We start from the raw sequence: 19,790 nt of genomic DNA on the forward strand, positions 1-19,790 counted from the left end.
GAAACAGTTACCACCACATCTGCCCTCTGGTCCCCCTCCACGTTAGGCTGGATATCAATATAAAATATTGATAAAGGCTCGATATGTTGAGTGTTTACTACTTTGGTGGGACTGCACGTACCTCTTCTAATCCTCCCTTTGAGGTAGGTACAATTATTTTCTCCTATAAAGTAGCTCAGATTATTTTGTAGACGGAAAAACAGATACTGGAGGGGTTAACTGTCATTTGGTCATTCAACAAACTCTTGGGAAGCACCCATGGTGTTCTGGGTTCTAGTCTGGCACTGAGGGTTCAGCAGCGAACAGGCAAACAAGGTCCTTGACTTCATGGAGCTTATATCCCGAGAGGTTAGAATGACAAACAGCAAAACAAACAAATGAACAAAATCATTTCCGATACTGAAAATATTGTAGGAAAATAAAGCAGGTGGATGTGATGGAAGATGACAGGGTGGGGCGGTAGTGAGATGGGGTCATCAGGAAGTGACGATTGGAGCTGAAGTCTGAATGGTAAGAAGCCAGGGTGTAGAAATTTGGATGCAGAGCGCTCTGGGCTCTGGGTGGAGACAACCAAGGCCCTAAGGAGGGAGCTGGCTTGGCAGGATGGATGGAGGAATGTAAACAGTATAAAGGGACAAGACAGAGGGCATCAAGGTGGGGTAGGGGCAGCCTACAGAAGTCTTGTAAGTTTTGATGGGGTCAGAGTGGAGCCTGCAGTGAATGCAGGTCTGTCTCCCTTTGGGTCCAGGGGCCCCTGCCTCGGAGACCTTCCTGATGGGCTCTTCAGTGGGCCCGACATGGGGCCTGTCCGATTGAGACAGGCTCCCCAGCTCAGTCTGTAAGCACCTATGGCCACGCGTTTCGGTCTGTTCGTGTTCACCCAGGTGGCCTGGTTCCTGCTGTCACCAGGGCGACTTTCTGGAGGAGCAGGCCCACGGGAGAGCAACACGCTGTGACTCACGCACTTCCTCAGATGTCCTTGTGATGAGTGCCGGGAGCCCGAAAAACAGAACAGGGCAACCCTCGTCTGTGCAGCTCGAGAGAGCTTTCCCGAGGCAGTGACATCTCCAGAACACCCTGCAGGAGGAGGGGACGTGAGGTGGACATCAGCGGTCCAGGATGGGCGAGGGGGTGGGGGCTGAGCCAGGGGAATGGAGAGAAGGCAGGACGCTGGAGTGCAGGGAGAGGGGACGGCCTCTTGTGGGTTGGGCAGCGTCCCCTCAAACCCTTGTCCTTTTAGGAACCTGGGATGTGGCACTCCTTGGAAGTAGGGTCCTTGCAGATAGTTAAGTAGGATGAAGTCGTACAAGATCCGGGTGAGTCCTTTATCTAACATGATGACTGTCCTTATACAAAGAGACACAGAACTAGAGACACACGGGAACGCCAGGTGAGGACAGACGCCGGAGTGATGTGTCCACAGGCCCAGGACACGGTGGGTTGCCCACAGTGAAGGGAGGACTGAGGCGTGGAACAGTCTCCCTCAGAGCCTCCAGGAAGAACCAACCCTCATATCACCTGACCTTGATTTGGGACTTTTTTAGCCAATAAATTTCTGTTGTGTGAAGCCACTCAGTTTCTGGTACTTTGCTACACAGCCCTAGGAAACAGGATTTCCAACCTAGTGCTCGAGAGGCAGGCAGGGTCCTGATGGAATTCTGGATTTCACTCACAGAGCCAAGAGAGGACCTGCACTTTTAAAGGCTCCCTCTGGCTGCCCAGTGTTCCAGAAGCGCTGACATCCACTGAGAGTCAGCCCCTCAGTATGACCCAGGGCACGGTCTCCAAGATACTGGCTGACCCGGTCATCACTCACAGGGAACCACATGTGGCCCTTAAATGCTGGGTGATTCTCAACCCCCATCCTGCCCAAGGGACCACCTTCCCAGTTTCCCAGCTTGGCCAGCCGGTACCCTACCTAACCTTCCCTCCACCCCACAAGAAGCTGAGCCGGTGTCCCTCCTGGAGAACGGTTTGGTAACATACATCAAAAGCCTTAAAAAAAAAAGGGCCAATACCCTTTGACAGGGCAATGCCAACTTTTGGAAATAACTAAACATATTGGAAAATACATCAAGAAGCAAACAAATAACCAGTCGGGGCCCATCGTCAGCTTCTCAAGGTCCGCCTCCGCCTGGTGTAAATACATCTGCCACTAGCTCAACCGACTCGAGTCGGAGAGAAGTGGGCGAAACGGAGCGCAGCGCGGGACAGGGTCCGCATCTCTAATTCCCGGGTCCATTGCGGGGGCCACCCCCTCCTCCTTCGTTCCCCGCGATTTGCGGGGATTTCCTTTCCGCGCTTCTCCTCGGAGCGGCTTGGAGCCCACGGGGTGGGGCACGTCTCGGCGCTCCGCTCTCCTCAGAGCCGAGGCCTCCCCTCCGCACCGGCGGGCTCCCAACACTCGGATCTGCACAAAGAACGCGCCCCGCGACGCTCGGGGGCCCGCCGGAGCGTGGGGGGGCAGAAACACAAGAAAACCAGAGCGGCTTCGGCCCCAGGGGGCTGGTCCCCGGGCGCGCCAGGACGGCGGCGGGCCACCAGCTCGGTAGGGGAGGCCGGGCGCGCCTACGAGAAGCTCCCGCGCAGCGGACCCCGGGCTCCGGGCACGGCCCCTTCCTGGGCGCGCGATGGCGGCCCCGCGCCACCACCGAGAGGCCCCCGCGTTCCTAGAGCGGCCGCGGGCGGCCAGGTGCGGCGCGGCGGCCTCCGGGCTCCGGGCTCTGGCCGGCAGGGGGCAGCACGCGCCGGCCGCCATCCCACGTGGCGCCCGCGCCCGAGCGAGGCCCAGGGCCTGGCGGTGGCCTGCGCGCGCTCAGGGCGTTTGGGCCGGCTGGTGAGCGGGGAGGGGTCGCGTCGACCGAGGAATCTGAAAAATGCAGGTCCCTAGAAATTAAGTTTACAAAATAATACACATTTATTTAGAACATAACTATATAAAGCTATAAAAAAATCCAATCTTTAACTTAAAAATATATAGATTAAAAAAAATTAAGGCCTGGCTCCATCATCCTGCGGCGTTGCTCACAGAGCCCTGGGGAGACAGACGCCGTCTGTTCCCATTTCACAGGGGCTGACTCTCGGGGCCCAGATTGATGGAACTGCGAGGCCGTAGAGAGAGGCTGAGGACGGGCGCGGCCGTACCCTAGGGAGCCCGGCGGGCTCGGAGGGTCCCCAGGGAAGTCTTCAAGGGGCTGGGGGCCTGGGATTGGGAGAGGACTCTACACAGGGGTCCCGATGTGTGTGTGTGTGTGTGTGTGTGTGTTACGTGTTGCCCCTGGAATCGCTGCTGTCCTGTGCAAACACAGGAGTGACAATCTAACAGCTCAGCCAGCCCCGGAAAGGGGGGAGGCCTCCCTGAATGCCAGGGAGATGGCACTCCTCCATGCCCCTGCAGTCTAGCTCTGCTGCCTGCCTGCCCTTGGACTCCTTATTGGGTCGCTGGGTGACCTTCCTTGGAAAGGCAGGGCAGCCCAGAAGGATTTCTGTCATCACTCTAAGCCACCCTGCGACTGGTTAAGAGGATCAGGCAGTGACCTGGGGATTCTACCTGATATTTGGGCTGAGATATCAGAGGGAAGGATAAATTTTCTGTGCCATCTTTTACAGGCTTGGATTAGCTTGAATGAGGAGATCATCTGCATCCCAACTGGACAGAAGTTCTGGGTTTTATTTGTGCATTTTTCTTGTTTCTTTCCTGCACATTTTCACCTGTGTCTTATTCCCTGCTTAATTCAACAGTAGAGTGCCTCGCTTGGACCAGATGCTGGAGCCAGCATGGGGATGACCTGAAGCCTGCCCTTGAGAAGGTCGAGTACATGTAGGCTACCCAGGGCCCATGCCAGGGACAGGACGCTCTGGAGCCCAGGATAGCCCGGAGGGGAGCCCAGGGCAGCCCAGAGAAGAGAGACCCTCAAAGCCGACCCCCCCTCCCCCGCCATGCCCCGCAGTCAGGTTGTGTGTTTGAGGTCCTTGGGCTGCAACTTGGCCTGATCCTCCCTTGCCTCTGCAGTGGAAATAAGTGATGGCTGTAAAAATAACTTCTGGGATCCTTACAGCTTCTGACAGGGCTTTTCTGGACATCTGTGCTGCTATTTCCTTCAGCCTTCCAGGAATTCGTGGTGGGTGTTAGCCCGCCAGACTTCTCTGGTGAGATTTATAGAGACTCACTGCAGAACCTGATACGGACATCTGCCTGGTAACGTAGAGGTTATAGAGACTAGAGAGGTGCTGTTGCTGTTGAGTTGCTCAGACGCGTCCAAAACTCTTGTGACCCCATGGACTGTAGCCGGCTAGGCTCCTCTGCCCATGGGATTTCCCAGGCAAGAACACTGGACTGGCTTCCCATTTCCTTCTCCAGCAGAGGTGTAGGTGTACCCTAAAAGGAAGAAATCAGCTTAAACCCTGTGCCCTGTCAAAGGAGTAAGCACGGAATGTGTCAATGGATACCTTAAACACACAGAGTTTGGATTGAGGCTGGGAAATACTGAAGCGAGGGAGGGGGTTGGTAGAACTTGCCGTGGGGGCATGGGGTGGGGTTTAAAGCAGCTTCCTCCTCAGAGACCCCCTCAGTGCAGCCCCCAAGGCCGGGAGGGCTGAACAGGTGGGTTTAGCAGCCCACCCCCCGCCCCCAACCCCAGCCCCTCTGCCTCCAACTATTTTACATATTTAGCTTCTGAAAATGGTTTTATTTAAACAAGGAATTCTGGGGCTAAAACCAAAAACTTGAAAACAGACAGATGACGTGCAGAAAACTTGGCTGATCGTTACAAATTTGATGAAGATTTTGTGTCCTGACTCTGAAAGAGTTTCTAAAATATAGATTTAGTTTCTACAGAGAGAAAGGGAACACTTCCAAGCAAGCCGTTTAATTTCACAGTTGCGGAGATGGCTTCAAGTCTTCTTACTGGGTGGTAAATAAAATGAACCTCTTCTGGTACATTTACGGATGAGACTTAATACTTTCTCGTGGAGAAATAATGGGCTCATTCAGTTCTGAGATAAGTTTTTATTCTCTGGGACTCAGACGTTTCCTTTACAGTAAGTAAAAAAAACAACAATGCTATTTTCATTTGGGGGGGAAAGGGTTGTAAATTAAATTTTGAAAGTTAGTTATATGACAATAACATGCTAAGGCAAGTTAATCCTTTTGGTAAAATGAACACCCAAGCATGTTTGTATGCAGTTTAGTTTATGCTTATTGCTAGACTCTGAAGAGCTGGCACAGATCTGGGCAAGAAAAATGTGTCTATTTCTTCTCAATATGTCTACCCTTTGAATTAAATATACTAGAGGTTGATGTTACTTGGATGTTGACTTGCTCTTTTAGTAGTACTATGAGACATGAGGTTTAATTTTTTTCCAAACTTATTTCAAAATGTGTCACAAACCTTTGGCTTGGTAAAGCATTGATAAATTCAAGATAAAGTAGGAAATGAGTAATAACTTTAATTGGAGATTTGTTATTATTAAATTGTTTAGGGTGTCACTTTGCAAACCAGCTTGCTGCTTTTGCTTTCGGACAAAATCAATGAGGCGATTTTCAGCGATGATAATCAATCCATGTAAGATAATACTTACCCCCATTTTTTATCTTAGGCTTTAGAATTTGTATACTTGATGTGCAGAAAATTTGGCCATGGAACCGTGGTTCTTGGATCATACCTTCAGTGGGAGAAAAGCAAATGTCATGCTTCATAACCTGTTTAATTTTCTTAATTGAATTTAGCTCAAATCCAGTGAATTTCAATCCTTTGAGGGCGTAACTTTCGTATTTGTGTATTCTGTAAACAAAGAATTGATTGAATGTAGTTCTTAAAAAGCTTTTATGCTTATTAGACTATACTGACTCTAGAAGGAAACAATTTGTTGTCCCGCTATTCATTATTTAAATAAAATTGCTAGTAAGGATAGAAATTTGTATTGGCACATTTTGTCACTAAAATTCAACTTTTCAGGAATGTCCTGGCGGTCCAGTGGTTAGGATTCCGTGCTTCTACTGCAGGGGGCCCAGGTTCAATCCCTGGCTGGGGAACTAAGATCCAGCAAGCCATGTAGCACCTCCAAAATAGAAAAAAATTAGTTTCTCCTTATCCTAGATAATGGTCAATAGTGATGCTCCTATCTTATCATCTTCAAGTTATTTTGAGAACTGGTTTGATAATTTCGCAAAGGGAAGCAGTGAATTTCATTTATCGGTTGTAGCGGAAGGAATGGTGGTGTGGACCCAAGAGGTAGCCCAAGCCCGAACCGAGTGAGTTAGGGCAGGAATTCGGTTTTATTGTAGAGCAGATGTGTGGTCCTGGTGCTCATCTCCGTCACCCAACTCCTTCTCTGACTGTTGAATGGCTTCGCAGGTCCCAACGTAGAAACACACACAGAAAGGGACCCCCTCACCTGAGCAGTTAAGCCTCTTCCCGAAGTCCCCACAGAAGAGGGGAGCTTGGTCCAGAACGAGGGGGCCTGGTTTGGCGCTCAGCATCTCTGCCTTCATGTTTGGTGAGCCCGGTGCTGTCCCCAGGCTGCTGGGCTGGCCTGGCCTGTCTGCCATGTCCGCGGGAGAGTCAGAGCTGCAATTCGAGAAAAAGGACTGTTTCGCCTTCTGTATTGAGGATCCACGAAGAAGGAACTGGGAGGCGGGCTACAGCAGCAGTTAGCAGCACCCACTCTGTGTTTAAATTCTGACCACATGACTGACCTGGGGCTAATCGCTTCACCTCTGCGAACTTCATCTGTAAGAGGGACTATGCATCCTGATTTCACGCGATGTCAAAAGAGAAAATGAAAGCGTTTACTTAGCACAGAGCCGGGAACGTGGTAGGACCCAGTGAATCATACTGATAATTACTATTAATGCCTAATAAACTCAAGGCTAGATCTGATTTCTGACTGGAAGTTTTCACAGTAGGTCCCTTACTATCTTAGCCCTTGATTTAACTCAGTGTTTTGCTTTGTTTTTCTTCTGCCCTCCCGCCTTCCCTCTTTCCTTCCTTCCTTGTCTCCCTTCCTTCTTCCTTCCTGTCTTTTCTTGCTTGAAAAATTATTTTAGCCTGGAGTTACGTTTGGTAGAAAGCAGAAATAGAAGGGTTAGCTGGTGTTTTAGCTAAAAACACCCATTTCAAGGAACCCAGTGAGAAGTGGTCAGCGCAGAACTGATTGCAAACCTACATTAAGAAGTCCCCACGACGCCCGGCGACAACAGTAAGAGGCTTCAGCAGCTGAAAACGCTTTCCAGAAAGCCCGAGGAGAGGCCTCGGCCTGACTCACTGTTGCCCTGGCAACAGGAGGGCCTGGAGGCCTCCGTCCTTGATCCCTTAATCTGAGGAGCCGCCACAACACCGCCCCCGGAGAGGTCCCCACAGACACCTGGCTCGTTACAGCCACCCTGCCTGGAAGGAGGGTCAGGGGAGAGATGGCGGCGTGGCCCTGACTGCCCCCGACAGCGGCCTAAAGGTCTCCGTCAGCCTTCACAGGCCTCACAGGAGAATCAGGCCGCAGTCTGCGGTGGCTTCTGAGTGCTGTCAAGGCAGCGCAGGGTCTCCTAATCCTTTTGTTTTTTCATGGAGCCCAGCACAATGCTCTGCACACAAGGGGTGCCTAATAAGTACGGCGTCCGTGTGCTGCCGAGCACCCGCTCCGGTGCCAGCCCCGCGGCCGGCTCGGTCACTGCCCCCTCCTGGGTGAGCCAGCTGCAAGCAGCGACCACCCGCTCCTCCCCGTCTCCATTTCTGCAGCTGCAGACAGGGGCTCCCTGACCCTAAGGCCTTTCTGGCCCCTAAGATTATTTTTTTTTACTCTCTTGCTATGTTCATGATTTACTCTCTTGCAAACGTTCGGCACAGACCAAAATTCTGCTTGGTATACGGATCCCCTTGATTGTACCTTAAATTTTAAAATCTGAGGGTAAAATGGAGTAATTCTGAAAAGAGAGGCTCCGACTTCTCTTTTGTCAATAACCATAAAGGTTATTTGGTTACGTGGCCAAACACTTGGGCTTTGGTGCCAAGACGGCTTGAGTTCAAGTCTTGGCTCTGCCACTTGATGGCTGTGTGACTGGCCCAACCAAACCTCTCTGGGCCTCAAACACTTCACTTAGAAAATGAGCATGTGCTGTACACATCTGAGCTACAAGGCCTTAGAAGGTACGTAAAACCTTCAAAAGTGAAAGGACTTCAATAAATGGCCGTTATTCTCTTGGGCACACAACCCAGTGGGGCCAATGGCAACTGACAATTCAGGAATTTGAGTCTGGCTTTCTAATAAGTTAAAGGTCCTGGGGAAGTGCCATGAGGGTACTGCCACCCAGGAAGGTGGGTCCTACCCACTGCAGGTGCTGGCATGTGGCTGAGACGTGAGCAAACCCCTCTCCACTCCCACTTCAAGACTAAGTGCAGTTGTCTGTGTGATTTAACTTGAACGTCTTTCCACCAAAGTAATTTTCTGGCTGGTGGGGAAATTGCCTTTCTCAGAGGTTCATTCTTTTAGGGCACAACACCAGTTCACTACCTGCCCAAACTTCTGCTTTTACTAAAATTAAGCTATCATTGGCTTCCCTGGTGGCTCAGACGCTAAAGAGTCAGCCTGCAATGAGGGAGACCTGGGCTCGATCCCTGGGTTGGCAAGATCCCCTAGAGGAGGGAATGGCTACCCACTCCAGTATTCTTGCATAGATAATTCCATGGACAGAGGAGCCTGGCAGGTTACAGTCTTTGGGGTCACAAAGAGTTGGACGTGATTGAGTGACTTTCACAGCCATAAACTAATCTGAAATTAGCAAACTTTCATTCAGACCTTGGGATGTGCCGGCATCTTTGCTACATATTTACTCTATTGTTATTAAGCCTCAGAACAATGGTTTAGTGTCCGAGGTTCACAGGTGAGGACAGGGTCAGTTAATTAGCTTGTTTAAGCTGACAGAGCTATCATGTTTAAATCCACATCTGTTCAACTCCAGGGTCTGTCTATACTTATAGTGATCCCTCTGTTTGATGCTGGTCTGTGGCTGCTGTCAGGCAGATGGAGAGTGGGGATCACACAGGTGTCCAGGAGTCGGGAAAAGGGAGGAATGACCTGGAGTCCAGGGTGCTGGGCTGCAAGGAGGAATGAGCATGAGGAGGGGGTCTCCCAATCAGGTCTGAGCAGCCCAGGCACCCCCAAGGTCTCAAATTCCAAGACTTGTTAAGATTTTGAGCAGCAGTGGCTTTCCGCCAAACCTCTCCAGAACACCTCTGCTCACATCTCTTCAAGGCGTCAAACATCCCTGTGTCCTCTGTCACGCCCCTCACCCCCAGCAGCAGATGGTCCGCAGACCCATCCTCTGACCACCTCCAGTTCCCGTCATGTCTGACTCCAGACTGGCCCCATTGCAGCAGCCCCAGTACCCACTTGACCCTGTCTCTCTCCTGCTCAGCAGTCGGCAATGGCATCTCCTACTAGATCAAGTTCAAACTCCACACTCTCCAGTTCAGATCCCAGACTCCCTCCGCAACACTGTCTACCCTCAGCCAGCCCGTCTGGCTCCGTTTTCTCTTCACAAGCCCTTTCTCCAGTTCATCGATTTCATCAGGTACTGATCCCTGATTCAGCTGGGCTCACTTTCCATGCTTCAGCCATCAAGAATACCCACAGCTGGAAGGCCTTCCTTCTGCCTCAAATCTGTGAAATCCTCCAGCCCAGATCCCACCTCTGCAGGCAGAGCTGTGCTGTGTCTAGGCCGTCCGCTCCCGAGATTGGCCATGCATTTACGACGAGCTTGGCACGTGTTTCCCGCACACAAACCTAACGACTTGTTCCTGGATCTGAATCTATTCTCCAGCCGGTTCTGCAGGTCAGGGCCCAACTGGCCGCCTCTCTAGCCCTTCACGCCAGCCAGGGCCTCTGCCCCGCCTCTGGCTTCTGGCCCTGATGTCCTCCCATCCTTTTAGAAAATTTCAGTGGAAACGAACATATCATATCCTTTCCAGCTCTTGGGCCAGCGGGTCCCCTCTCTCATGCCTTACTTCATGCATCTTTATAAAGGAGGGTGTTGATGACCCCCAGTGGTAAAGAACCCACCTGCCGATGCAGGAGACGCAAGAGATGTGGGTTTGATCTCTGGGTCGGGAAGATCCCCTGGAGTAGGAAATGGCAACTCACTCCAGTATTCTGGCCTAGAGAATTCCACAGACAGAGAAGCCTGGTAGGCTACAGTCCATGGAGTCGGACACAGCTGAGCGCAAATGCACATGGCCCCTTCAAAGTCAACCTGTTCCTTCCCCTTTCCGAATGCCCTGAGAGCATCTCATCTTCCGCTCTCCGCTTCCAGACTCAAGACTCAGTCCTCTACCTTCAGCAGCTCTTGGCTTTCAGGCTCTCTGCCTTCAGAAGTCTGGCTTCCCCAGGTCCCACCGCTGAGCCAGGCACTCTGCTCGCCTCCATGAACTGTCCCTTCAAATGGCCTGAACCCTGCCAAACTCAGGAGGGGAGCGAGAGTAGATCGCTCTGTGGGCCAGTAACCAGCTCGAAGTTTCTTTCTGAGCCCCACTGGAGGATTGGAATCAATACCTAGCGCAATGAGGGTGCACTGGCGCCTTTAACACATCCAAGGAGAGCAGCTTTGATGCAACATACACAGGAGAAGTGCTCTGATTGGTGCCTTTTGTGGTTTTCCCAAATTGGCACCAGGTGCCTCTGCATCCCTTCCCTTACCCACACCCCTCCTCAGCCCCGGGCCACAGCCACACTTCCACCAGCTGCCTCGTGCTGAGGGTAGCGTCCAGCTTCTGCTGTTGGTCTTCCAGCCTCGTCCAAACCTGTCCCCTCTCCCTGCCTCCCACCTAAGCCCCACTGTCCTCCCTTGCCCGGGCAGGGATGGTGTGCGCTGGGGGCTCCACCCTCCAGTCGGCTCATTCACGTATCAGGCCTGCCTCTCCGCGCCCCCTGGGCCACCCAGTACGAGGAGGCGGCACAGAAAAGGACTCAACGGAACCTGGCCACTGACACTGGGCACACGCCCCTCGGCCACCTCCTCAACCCCTCCCCTTTTACGACCAAACAAAAACGGCAAACAGGAAACGCTCGTCTTTTAAAAATTACTCTATTATTATCAAATAGAACCACAGTATCCAAAATGTCATTATAAAGTTCTATCCCCAACTAAGTGGCCCCGCCCCGCCCCTCCGAGTGGCCGGCGGCCAAATCACGCCCCCCGTGCTGATTGGTTTCATCCATTTTATTGTCAAGGAAATGAACAGCCCAAAGGGGGTTCCCCAGGTCCGCGCTAGCCCCGCCCCCCACTGGGGCCCCCCGGGGGAGACGCGGCTGCCCTGTGTCGGGGGGGAGGGGGGAGAGGAGGGACGAAGGGAGAGGGGGTGGGGGAGGGCTCACGGCAAACGGGCTGGGGGCGCCCCGTGCCCGCCCGCTGGGCTCGGGCCGGGCCGGCGGGCCGGGCCACGCTCACTCGCCCGTGTGGGTCCGCAGGTGGTACTTGAGCGATTGCTTGTAGCGGAAGCACTTGGCGCAGTGCGTGCAGGGGTAGGGCCGCTCGCCCGTGTGCGCGCGCTGGTGCTCCAGCAGGTGGTGCTTCTGCGTGAAGCGCTTGCCGCACTCGGCGCAGTGGTAGGGCCGCTCCCCAGTGTGGATGCGCCGGTGCTCCAGCAGGTGGTGCTTGCGGATGAAGCTCTTGCCGCACTCGGGGCAGGCGTGCGGCCGCTCGCGCGAGTGCACGCGGCAGTGGTTGGTGAGCTTGGACTTCTCGCTGAAGCTCTTCTCGCACTCGGGGCACTTGAAGGGCCGCTCGCCCGTGTGAGTCCGCTGGTGGCGCAGCAGGTGTGAGGGGCGGCTGAAGCTCTTGCCGCACAGGCTGCAGATGAAGGAGACCTCGTGCTTGCCCGCGTGCACACGCTGGTGGATGACCAGGCTGATGTGCAGGCGGAAGCTCTTCTTGCACTCGGGGCACGTGTAGGGCCGCTCGCCTGTGTGCGTGATCTGGTGCTTGGTGAGGCTGGACTTGTGGCTGAAGCTGCTGTCACACTCGGGGCACTTGTAGGGTTTGGGGCCGCCGCCGCTGCCACCGCCGGAGCTGGGCGACTTGGGGCGCGGCTTGAGCGAGTGCTTGGGAGTGAAGCTGGGGCCACGCTCGGGTGACGCGTAGCCGCCGCGGACGCGGTGGATGCGCTGGTGCAGCGTGAGCTGCTGCTTGTGGCGGAAGCTGACCTCGCACTCGGCGCACTCGTACGGGCCCTCCTTGATGTGGTTGCGCTGGTGGATGATGAGGTTGATCTTCAGCCGGAAGCTCTTCCCGCACTCCATGCACGTGAAGGGCCGCTCGCCGCGCCGGTTCCGCTGCTGCTGGCTGCCCGAGCCCCGGTTCTCGCCTGGGTGCCGCTCGCCGTGCGACGGGGGCGCTAGCCGCTTCACCGCTGGGTTCCCCAGCTGCAGCGGCGGGGGGCTCTCCTCGCCCTCGGGGGACAGCTCCCCCGGCAGTGGTGTCGGGTACAGGCTGGCCTCGTACCTCCCGGACAGCTGCCCTAGGGACTGTAGGTGCTGCGGCAGCTCGTCGTCCTCCTCGTCTTCCTCCTCCTCCTCCTGCTCCTCGGTCTTGATCACGATTCCCTCTGCTCCGGGGGACGGGGGGTGGGGGAGAGAGACAAGATGCCGTTAGGTGTCGCCTGGCGCCCCTGACCGGGTGAGGCAGACCCTTCGCCCACACACACTGCGTGTGCACCGCTGGCCCCAAGCCTTCGCGCCTGCTCGCTCCCCACGGCCCAGGGAACCCGGGCTAGCCACGGGTCTTAGCTCAGGAAAGGGCCCACTCGGGCGGTCAGACCAGGCCCAAAACAGGCGGGTCAGAGCCCTATTTTGGAATTTTCTGCGGGGAAGTGGGGACGCGGGCGCTGCGTGTGCCCATCGCCTGGCACCTCTAGCGGGCAGGGACTCGCAGGTAAGAAGGAGCCTGCACGCAGAGCCCTCTGGGAGGCCCTCGGGGCCAGGGAGCCAGAGGTTGGCACCCTCAGGACCCACGACGCTCCAAGCCCATGAACACTCCTGTCTTATTTTGGCCACTTGAGGGTCGGGTTTCTACCATGCAAGGGTCCTGACTCATCAAGTTGGCAATGTCTCCCCCTCTGCGGTCTCCTCTGCCTGAACTCGGCTCAGCCTTACTGGCGTCCTTTCTGGAACTCACCTGCAGATTTCTCCTCAGGTGCCTTCACTGCCCCTCCACCAGCAAATTCCCCCTCCTGAGGCCGGGTTGGGGGGGGTGGTGTCTCCAAATCCTGCCCATTGCTTAACACCCAGCCCCAATCCTGTCTCCCCCAGAAAACCTTCCTTGGCCTTCCCAACCTGTATCCCTCAAGCCCTCTTGAGCCCACAGCAGGCGTGGGGGTGCCTCCTGAGGTAGCCTTCACCTCCATGGGTGGATGGCTCACTGCAGGAGGACTCCACCGGTCCTGACCCTGGAGCTGGCTGGGGTCTGAGGTAAGTGTTCCATGAACACCCCAAATGGTGATGTCTTCCTCCTGGGGCTCTGCCCTCTTGCCTAAGAGGTTGTCTGTTTTACAGGGTTCCTGGAGAACGTAAGTGGGAGAGTCCGCCAGCATCTGTGTGAATTTTCTCAAGTGCCTTGTTCTTACCTGGCCCTCTCTAAACAGAGTTGGGGAGCTCTATTCTTAGTGGCCAACTGTGTGACATGAGAAAGGCATTCACTTTTGAGTCCGCCTGTGATAGGGAAGATGTGACCGTCTGACATTTGTGGAGTTCTCAGGAGCAAACAACTAAACTTTTCCAGAACACTTTCCACCCACACTCTCTCATGTTCCCAATATCCTATCACAGGAGATGTCAAGCAAGAATTATCCCTGTCTCACAGACATGCGGCACCCAAGCTTACCGCTGTCACGTAACGTTTCCAAATAAAGTAAATAAACTGAGACCTCTTCAGCACTTGCAACTGAAGGACCAGCTAGTCTGTCCCCTCAACTGACAGGGAAACTGAAGACGGCAGTGTTCGTGAGCTGGCCAAAGTCTTGTAAGTCTGTTAGTGACCGCTAGGCCACAGCACCTCCAGCTACTCCTCTGCACCCTGTAAGTGGCAGTGTTAAAATTAGAACACAGGTGTGCCGAGTCCCAGCTCAGGCATCCCCGGCTATAAGACAATGCTGCCTCAGTCCACTCAGGATGCTCAGCAGGAAGTGACCCAGAACATCCCTGGAACATGATGCTTAAAAGATCAGGAAGGAGGAAGCAGCTTCGGAGGTTGGCAACTCATTGCCCTGGTGTTTATCCTGAAAATAGGGTTGTTATGAAAGGCAAAAGGGAAATACGGGCTGTAGAATATTGGAACTCTCCTTGGGTTTCAAAGTTGTATTTTCTTAACAAAATAAGAAGATACAGTTGGCCCTAAAATTCAGGGCTTGAAATCCCACAAAGAATCTTAGAGTATTACTAAGTGGTACTAATAAAAGTAACGGGAATGTTCACAGGGCAATCAATGCAAGGTAGCCTCACGATTTGCCTTGTGTCTTTCACTATTCTCTAATGAAAGACAACGTGGTATGTTAAAAAGGTTTCTCGACTATCATGCAGTTAATTATTTAAAAATAAACAGTTAGATCCACATTGTTTGACCAAGAATAATGTCCATGATATTTTATTATTTTGTGCAAAAAGACAAACTGCAAGGGAATAAAATAAAGTGAAAAAAATTTTAATAATCATTTCTCCATATAAATATTAACTGATACGATGGCTAATGACTCCTAGTATACTAGACTTTGGTAAGTCTAGTATAATCTTAATGATTCAAGAAAAGTTCAGGTTCATTTCATATATGCATATAGTTGTACAATTCGCGAGTAAAACAGTAGCTAAGTCGACTTAGTAGCTAAGTCTAGTAGTGTATTTAAAAAATACACCATGAGGATCACACGGGGCTTTTCCCAGGCCTGCATGGACGGGTCAGCGTCACAGAAGCCGTCCTGGCAGTGCTCCTGAGAGCGCACATCCTCACAGGGAGCAAGGGTGTGCAGCCTGGTGACCCCGAGGCTTTGAGAGTAAACAGAAATGAGGCCTAGATTCCGCCAGAAAAAGACAGCATGGTCTCAGCCGTTTGCAAAGATGTGCGATCCAAGGTGGAAATCTTCAAGCCGGTTGAGGCTTCTAGTGTGACACAGGGATGACCAAGGACAGACATATCAGGAGCCGGAAGTTCTCGCCTTGCCACCAGTGCGTGACCTTCTCGGCCTGCCGAGGGAGGTGGCGGAGAGATGATCTCTGCCATCCCCAGAGGTCCTCATCTGACCTGGTCTTTGGCTGCAACGCCCTCTTTCCTTGCCCAGGGACGGATGCTTTTAAGTCCCAGGGCAGGGGACCTGGACCTAAGGCCCTGTTTGGTTCGGTCACAACTGTTGAGCCCTCTGCGTCAGTGACCTCTCTGAAGGAGACCTCGGCTTTCCCCCAGGACCCCCCACCCTGCCCCCTCTGCAGGCCTAATGACACCAGCTCCCCCCACTCACCCGCACAGTTCCTCTGCTGCACCAACATCTGCTTGAGCTCACTGAACTCGCCTGAGCCCTCCGTGGATGCCTCCAGCGGGTTTTCCGGCTCCTGCATGTCCAGGTCCGGCTGCTCGCCGCATGGGTCCCCCAGCTCCGAGTCCTGGAAGCCGTGCTCCTCCACCTGGCCCATCAGGGGCTCCGGCGTCTCCAGGCTCTCCGAGCCCTCGTCGTTGGTCTGCACCTCGATCTTAATCACGATCCCATCATGAGCTGAGAAGGCGGGCGGGTGGGGGCGGGAGAGGACAAAAGAATCCAGAACATGTTCATTCCACCTGCTCAGGTTTTTGCAGCCCTAGAATTTATATTTTCAAAAAGCCTTATTTTAGAGACCCTGAAGAAATATCCCGAGTTGGCGGTGAGTAGGCATAAAATTTTCTGGACACCGTGTAGCCTTGAATATAAACTGGAGTCAAGTTAAAATAGAGGCAGTTTGTTTCCACGACCCCTTGTAATTTTATAAGATAGTCATGGTTTCTTTTAAAGAGACCCCAATTCCTTTCCCCAGGTTGCTGCTGCTGCTGCTAAGTTGCTTCAATTGTGTCTGACTCTGTGCGACCCCATAGACAGCAGCCCACCAGGCTTCCCCGTCCCTGGGATTCTCCAGGCAAGAACACTGGAGTGGGTTGCCATTTCCTTCTCCAGTGTGTGAAAGTGAAAAGTGAAAGTGAAGTTGCTCAGGTTAGGCCAGAACAAAGCCAACACCAACTCTCTCTCTCTCCACCTCAACCAACTTAATCAAGACAAGGCTAATCATATGGTTGGGCTTCCCAGGTGGCTTGCTGCTGCTGCTCCTGCTGTTGCTAAGTTGCTTCAGTCGTGTCCGACTCTGTGCGACCCCAGAGACAGCAGCCCACCAGGCTCCCCTGTCCCTGGGATTCTCCAGGCAAGAACACTGGAGTGGGTTGCCATTTCCTTCTCCAATGCATGAAAGTGAAAAGTGAAAGTGAAGTTGCTCAGTAGTGTCCGACTCCTAGTGACCCCATAGACTGCAGCCTACCAGGCCCTTCCGTCCATGGGATTTTCCAGGCCAAGAGTACTAGAGTGGGTTGCCATTGCCTTCTCCGTCCCAGGTGGCTTAGTGATAAAGAATTTGGCGGCGATGCTGGAGATCTGGGTTCGATCCCTGGGTGGGGAAGATCCCCTGGAGGAGGACATGGCTACCTACTCCAGTATTCTTGCCTGGGGAATCCCATGGACAGAGGAGCCTGGCTGCAGTCCATGGAGTCTTAGAGAGGCGGACATGACTTAATGACTAAACAATGACAACAGTCATCTGGTCATTTGCACACCCTTTCAAGTCCTGGCCAGGTGTCCTATACCGACAGGCCAGAGGCCTCCCACCCCCACCCCCAGCCCCGCCCCAGTCCCCTCTCCCAGCCTCCATTTATAGGCACAAGAGGGGGCCACCGGGTTGTTTTTAGTTAAATAGCATCTGATTACACACATGGCCCTGACATTTAAAAAAAAATCTACTTGTATGTCTGTGGTAGGCTAATTTCAAATGTTGTTACACACAGGCATCACTTTACATAAATGGGATTATAGCACACATTTCTGGTTTTCAGTGCAGTATTTTTCCCCTTTAATTTGCCTCCCCTTCCCCTCGCTCCTCACTTGACAAGTACAAAGGTCTCAGGTCACTCCCGTAAGGGACCTCACACTTTTCTCTGTGCTTATGGAATGATTTATCATAGCACATTTACATTTCTTTTCTAGCCATTGGTTGCAAAAAACAAAACTGCCTTATACATAATCCTCTATGTTCCTTTCTCACTCAAATATACTGTAGAAATCCCTTCACGGCAATTTCTGTAAGCTAATGCAGCCTTTTAAAAGCTGAGAATATTCCACAGTGACGATCATACAGCAATGTGTTCAATCACTTCCTTATTGACAGCATTCACTTTTTGCTCCTAGGCTTTTGCCCTGGTGAACAGCACTGCCGTAAACATGTGTTTATTTATATCTCTAACCAAAAGGAGTGCTTTTATTTTTAGGAGAGTGGCGGGAGTGGGACTGCAGGGTCAAAAATTAAAAATATTTTCGATTCTGACACATGTCATTAGCCTGCTTATCCACAGGGCTGTGACAATTCACATCTCTATCAGCACTTTCCCCACGTCCCCGGCAGAAGACATCACTGCTCTTTTTAACTTTCCTCGGTCGGATGGGTACAAAGTGATAACTTACTGATACTTTAATAGTTCTGCTTCCCTGATGAGGGTAATGTGAGTGTCAATCCTTGGTCTTTGAGAGTGGATTCTTTGCGAACTGTGTTCTGTCAATCGGTCAGAGACCTTTGATTCCTGTATTAAAGATAACCTATTTCTCTTACTAGCATTTCAAATATTTCTCCCAAATTCATCATTTGTCTTTGCCTTTGTGTTACCTTTTATCATGAAACTTTCCTACAGTTTTCATTTCATCAGTTATGTCCCTTTCCCTTTTTATGGCCTGTGGGTTTTCTATTTTATGGGAGTTAAGCAGGGGGTCTCCTCTGGCCCTAGGTGGTTCATCTGGTCTCCCAGATTTTATTCCCAAGTCCTTATCATTTTATTTTTTTACCTTTAGCTCTTTATTCCACCCGAAATTTGCTTTCATCTTGTGTATAGTGTGAGGTAGGGGCTCCACTTTATTTTCTTGCATATGGATAGAGCTATGCCAGCATAAATCCCCTCAAATCACTGTGTTAATTAGGGAAATTGTAAATGTACAATGCATGAACATACTCATTCTTTGAACATTTATCCCATAGTTATTTACTGAGCACCAACCACATGCCATGCGTGTTCCAACGCTGGAACACACGAGGGAACAAAACAGAGCTCCCTGCCTGCCTACATCTCACATAAGGCAATGAACATAATTAATAAACTAGATGGTGTGTTACAAGGCGTAAGTGCTGTGTTAAAAGAAACGGGACCAGGATCCCAGTGGATGAAGCTCCTCACTGTCCTTTGCCATGTTCCCTCGTCCCGCCCGAATGAAGTGGACCACTAATCATACTAGCAACTGATGGCACATGGCCTAAAGCTGGGTTCTTTCTGATGCCTGGCAATCCTTTAATTCCTCTCTGATCAGCTGCCTAACTAAGTCCCAAACGATGGGGAGTGCCCCGCACAGGAAACAGTCCGACAGCCTTCCACGAAGCCGAGCCTGCTTTCCCTCCGAACTGAGCCGCTGGAGAAGTCTTCGTCCCACTCTCTGTCTTACAAAAGAGATAAGTCATCCACACTTACACCCTGGCTTCCTCCTGCTCCAGCCTGACATCATCGCCTGGCCTCCTGTGTCCCTCCTCCGGCCTCCCCTCTTCTGGGCTCTCTACTACATCACAACCGTGGCTCCAGCATCAGAAAAATATCTTCCCTGACTTCAGAAACTCCTGGAAATATTTTGCTTGCCTTCTCCCTGAGATAATTTTTTAAAACCAGGTACTCATTTGCACCTTCCTGAATAAATACATAAAATGCTTCAATCGCTGCAAAAGATGTAATTTCTGGAGTATTGTAAATATTGATATTTTAAAATAAACTCTTCCATTGCCATTTAATGTTGCCAATGGAATCTTAGAACTCTGGCAATTTAAAACCCACCATTATTCACTTAAAAAATACATGAACAAGTTCTTCTTTGATACTCGAAATTTTAATATCATTCCTTTTCACCTTGGACTTCTATTTCCGTTCCCACTTTACCCACAGAATTTTATCCTAATAGAACATATTTTTGTGCTCAGATGCCTTTTACTGATCACCTCATCTACCACTCTGCCACAGAAATGTGCATGTAAATGGAAAGATTAATTTTGCTTTCATTTCTAATAACCACAGGGCTCTAAGAGTTACTTTTCTGCCTGGTTTAAGTCATCCTTAGTTATTACTATTGTGGAATGAAAAATAATTATTCAAGATGGGAAACCAAAAACCTGGAGGAAGTGAATCTCTTACAAGGATGGATAGGGACTTTTCCCCCAATTAGTTCACTTATCTGAGAGTGAATATTCTTATCTCTTGAGTGAGACAGGGTTCAGAATAAATTCTATTCCTACTTTTCATTTTTATAAATATAACCATTGGGAGAGCTCATTTGCATAGATCTGGAGATGGGCTGGCGGGAGCTTTGTTATGGAATCATCCCTCTATTCTGTGAACTTCTGAATTACAATGCTGCAAAAGCACATGGTTAACATATCATCAAAAGCTGTTTTTAATGACCTATTAGCTGACAACTTAATTAGGTTCTCTTTCAATTTTGTTG

At 51.6% G+C, this 19,790-nt stretch overlaps 1 protein-coding gene across 2 annotated transcripts in view; it reads right to left on the reverse strand.

The window, feature by feature from the left end:
• Positions 1-11,194: 11,194 nt before the first annotated feature.
• Positions 11,195-19,790, reverse strand: part of ZNF777 (zinc finger protein 777) — a 32,944-nt gene continuing 24,348 nt past the window's right edge. For both annotated transcript variants that reach the window (XM_069588661.1, XM_069588659.1), the window contains exons 5-6: positions 15,492-15,743; positions 11,195-12,593 (exon numbers count right to left, since the gene is read on the reverse strand). In XM_069588661.1, coding sequence (XP_069444762.1) covers positions 11,434-12,593; positions 15,492-15,743 — 1,412 coding nt within the window. In that variant the 3' untranslated portion in view covers positions 11,195-11,433. The remainder of the gene's footprint in view (positions 12,594-15,491; positions 15,744-19,790) is intronic.

This window comes from Ovis canadensis, chromosome 4, assembly GCF_042477335.2.
Source record: "Ovis canadensis isolate MfBH-ARS-UI-01 breed Bighorn chromosome 4, ARS-UI_OviCan_v2, whole genome shotgun sequence".
Lineage (NCBI taxonomy): Eukaryota > Metazoa > Chordata > Mammalia > Artiodactyla > Bovidae > Ovis > Ovis canadensis.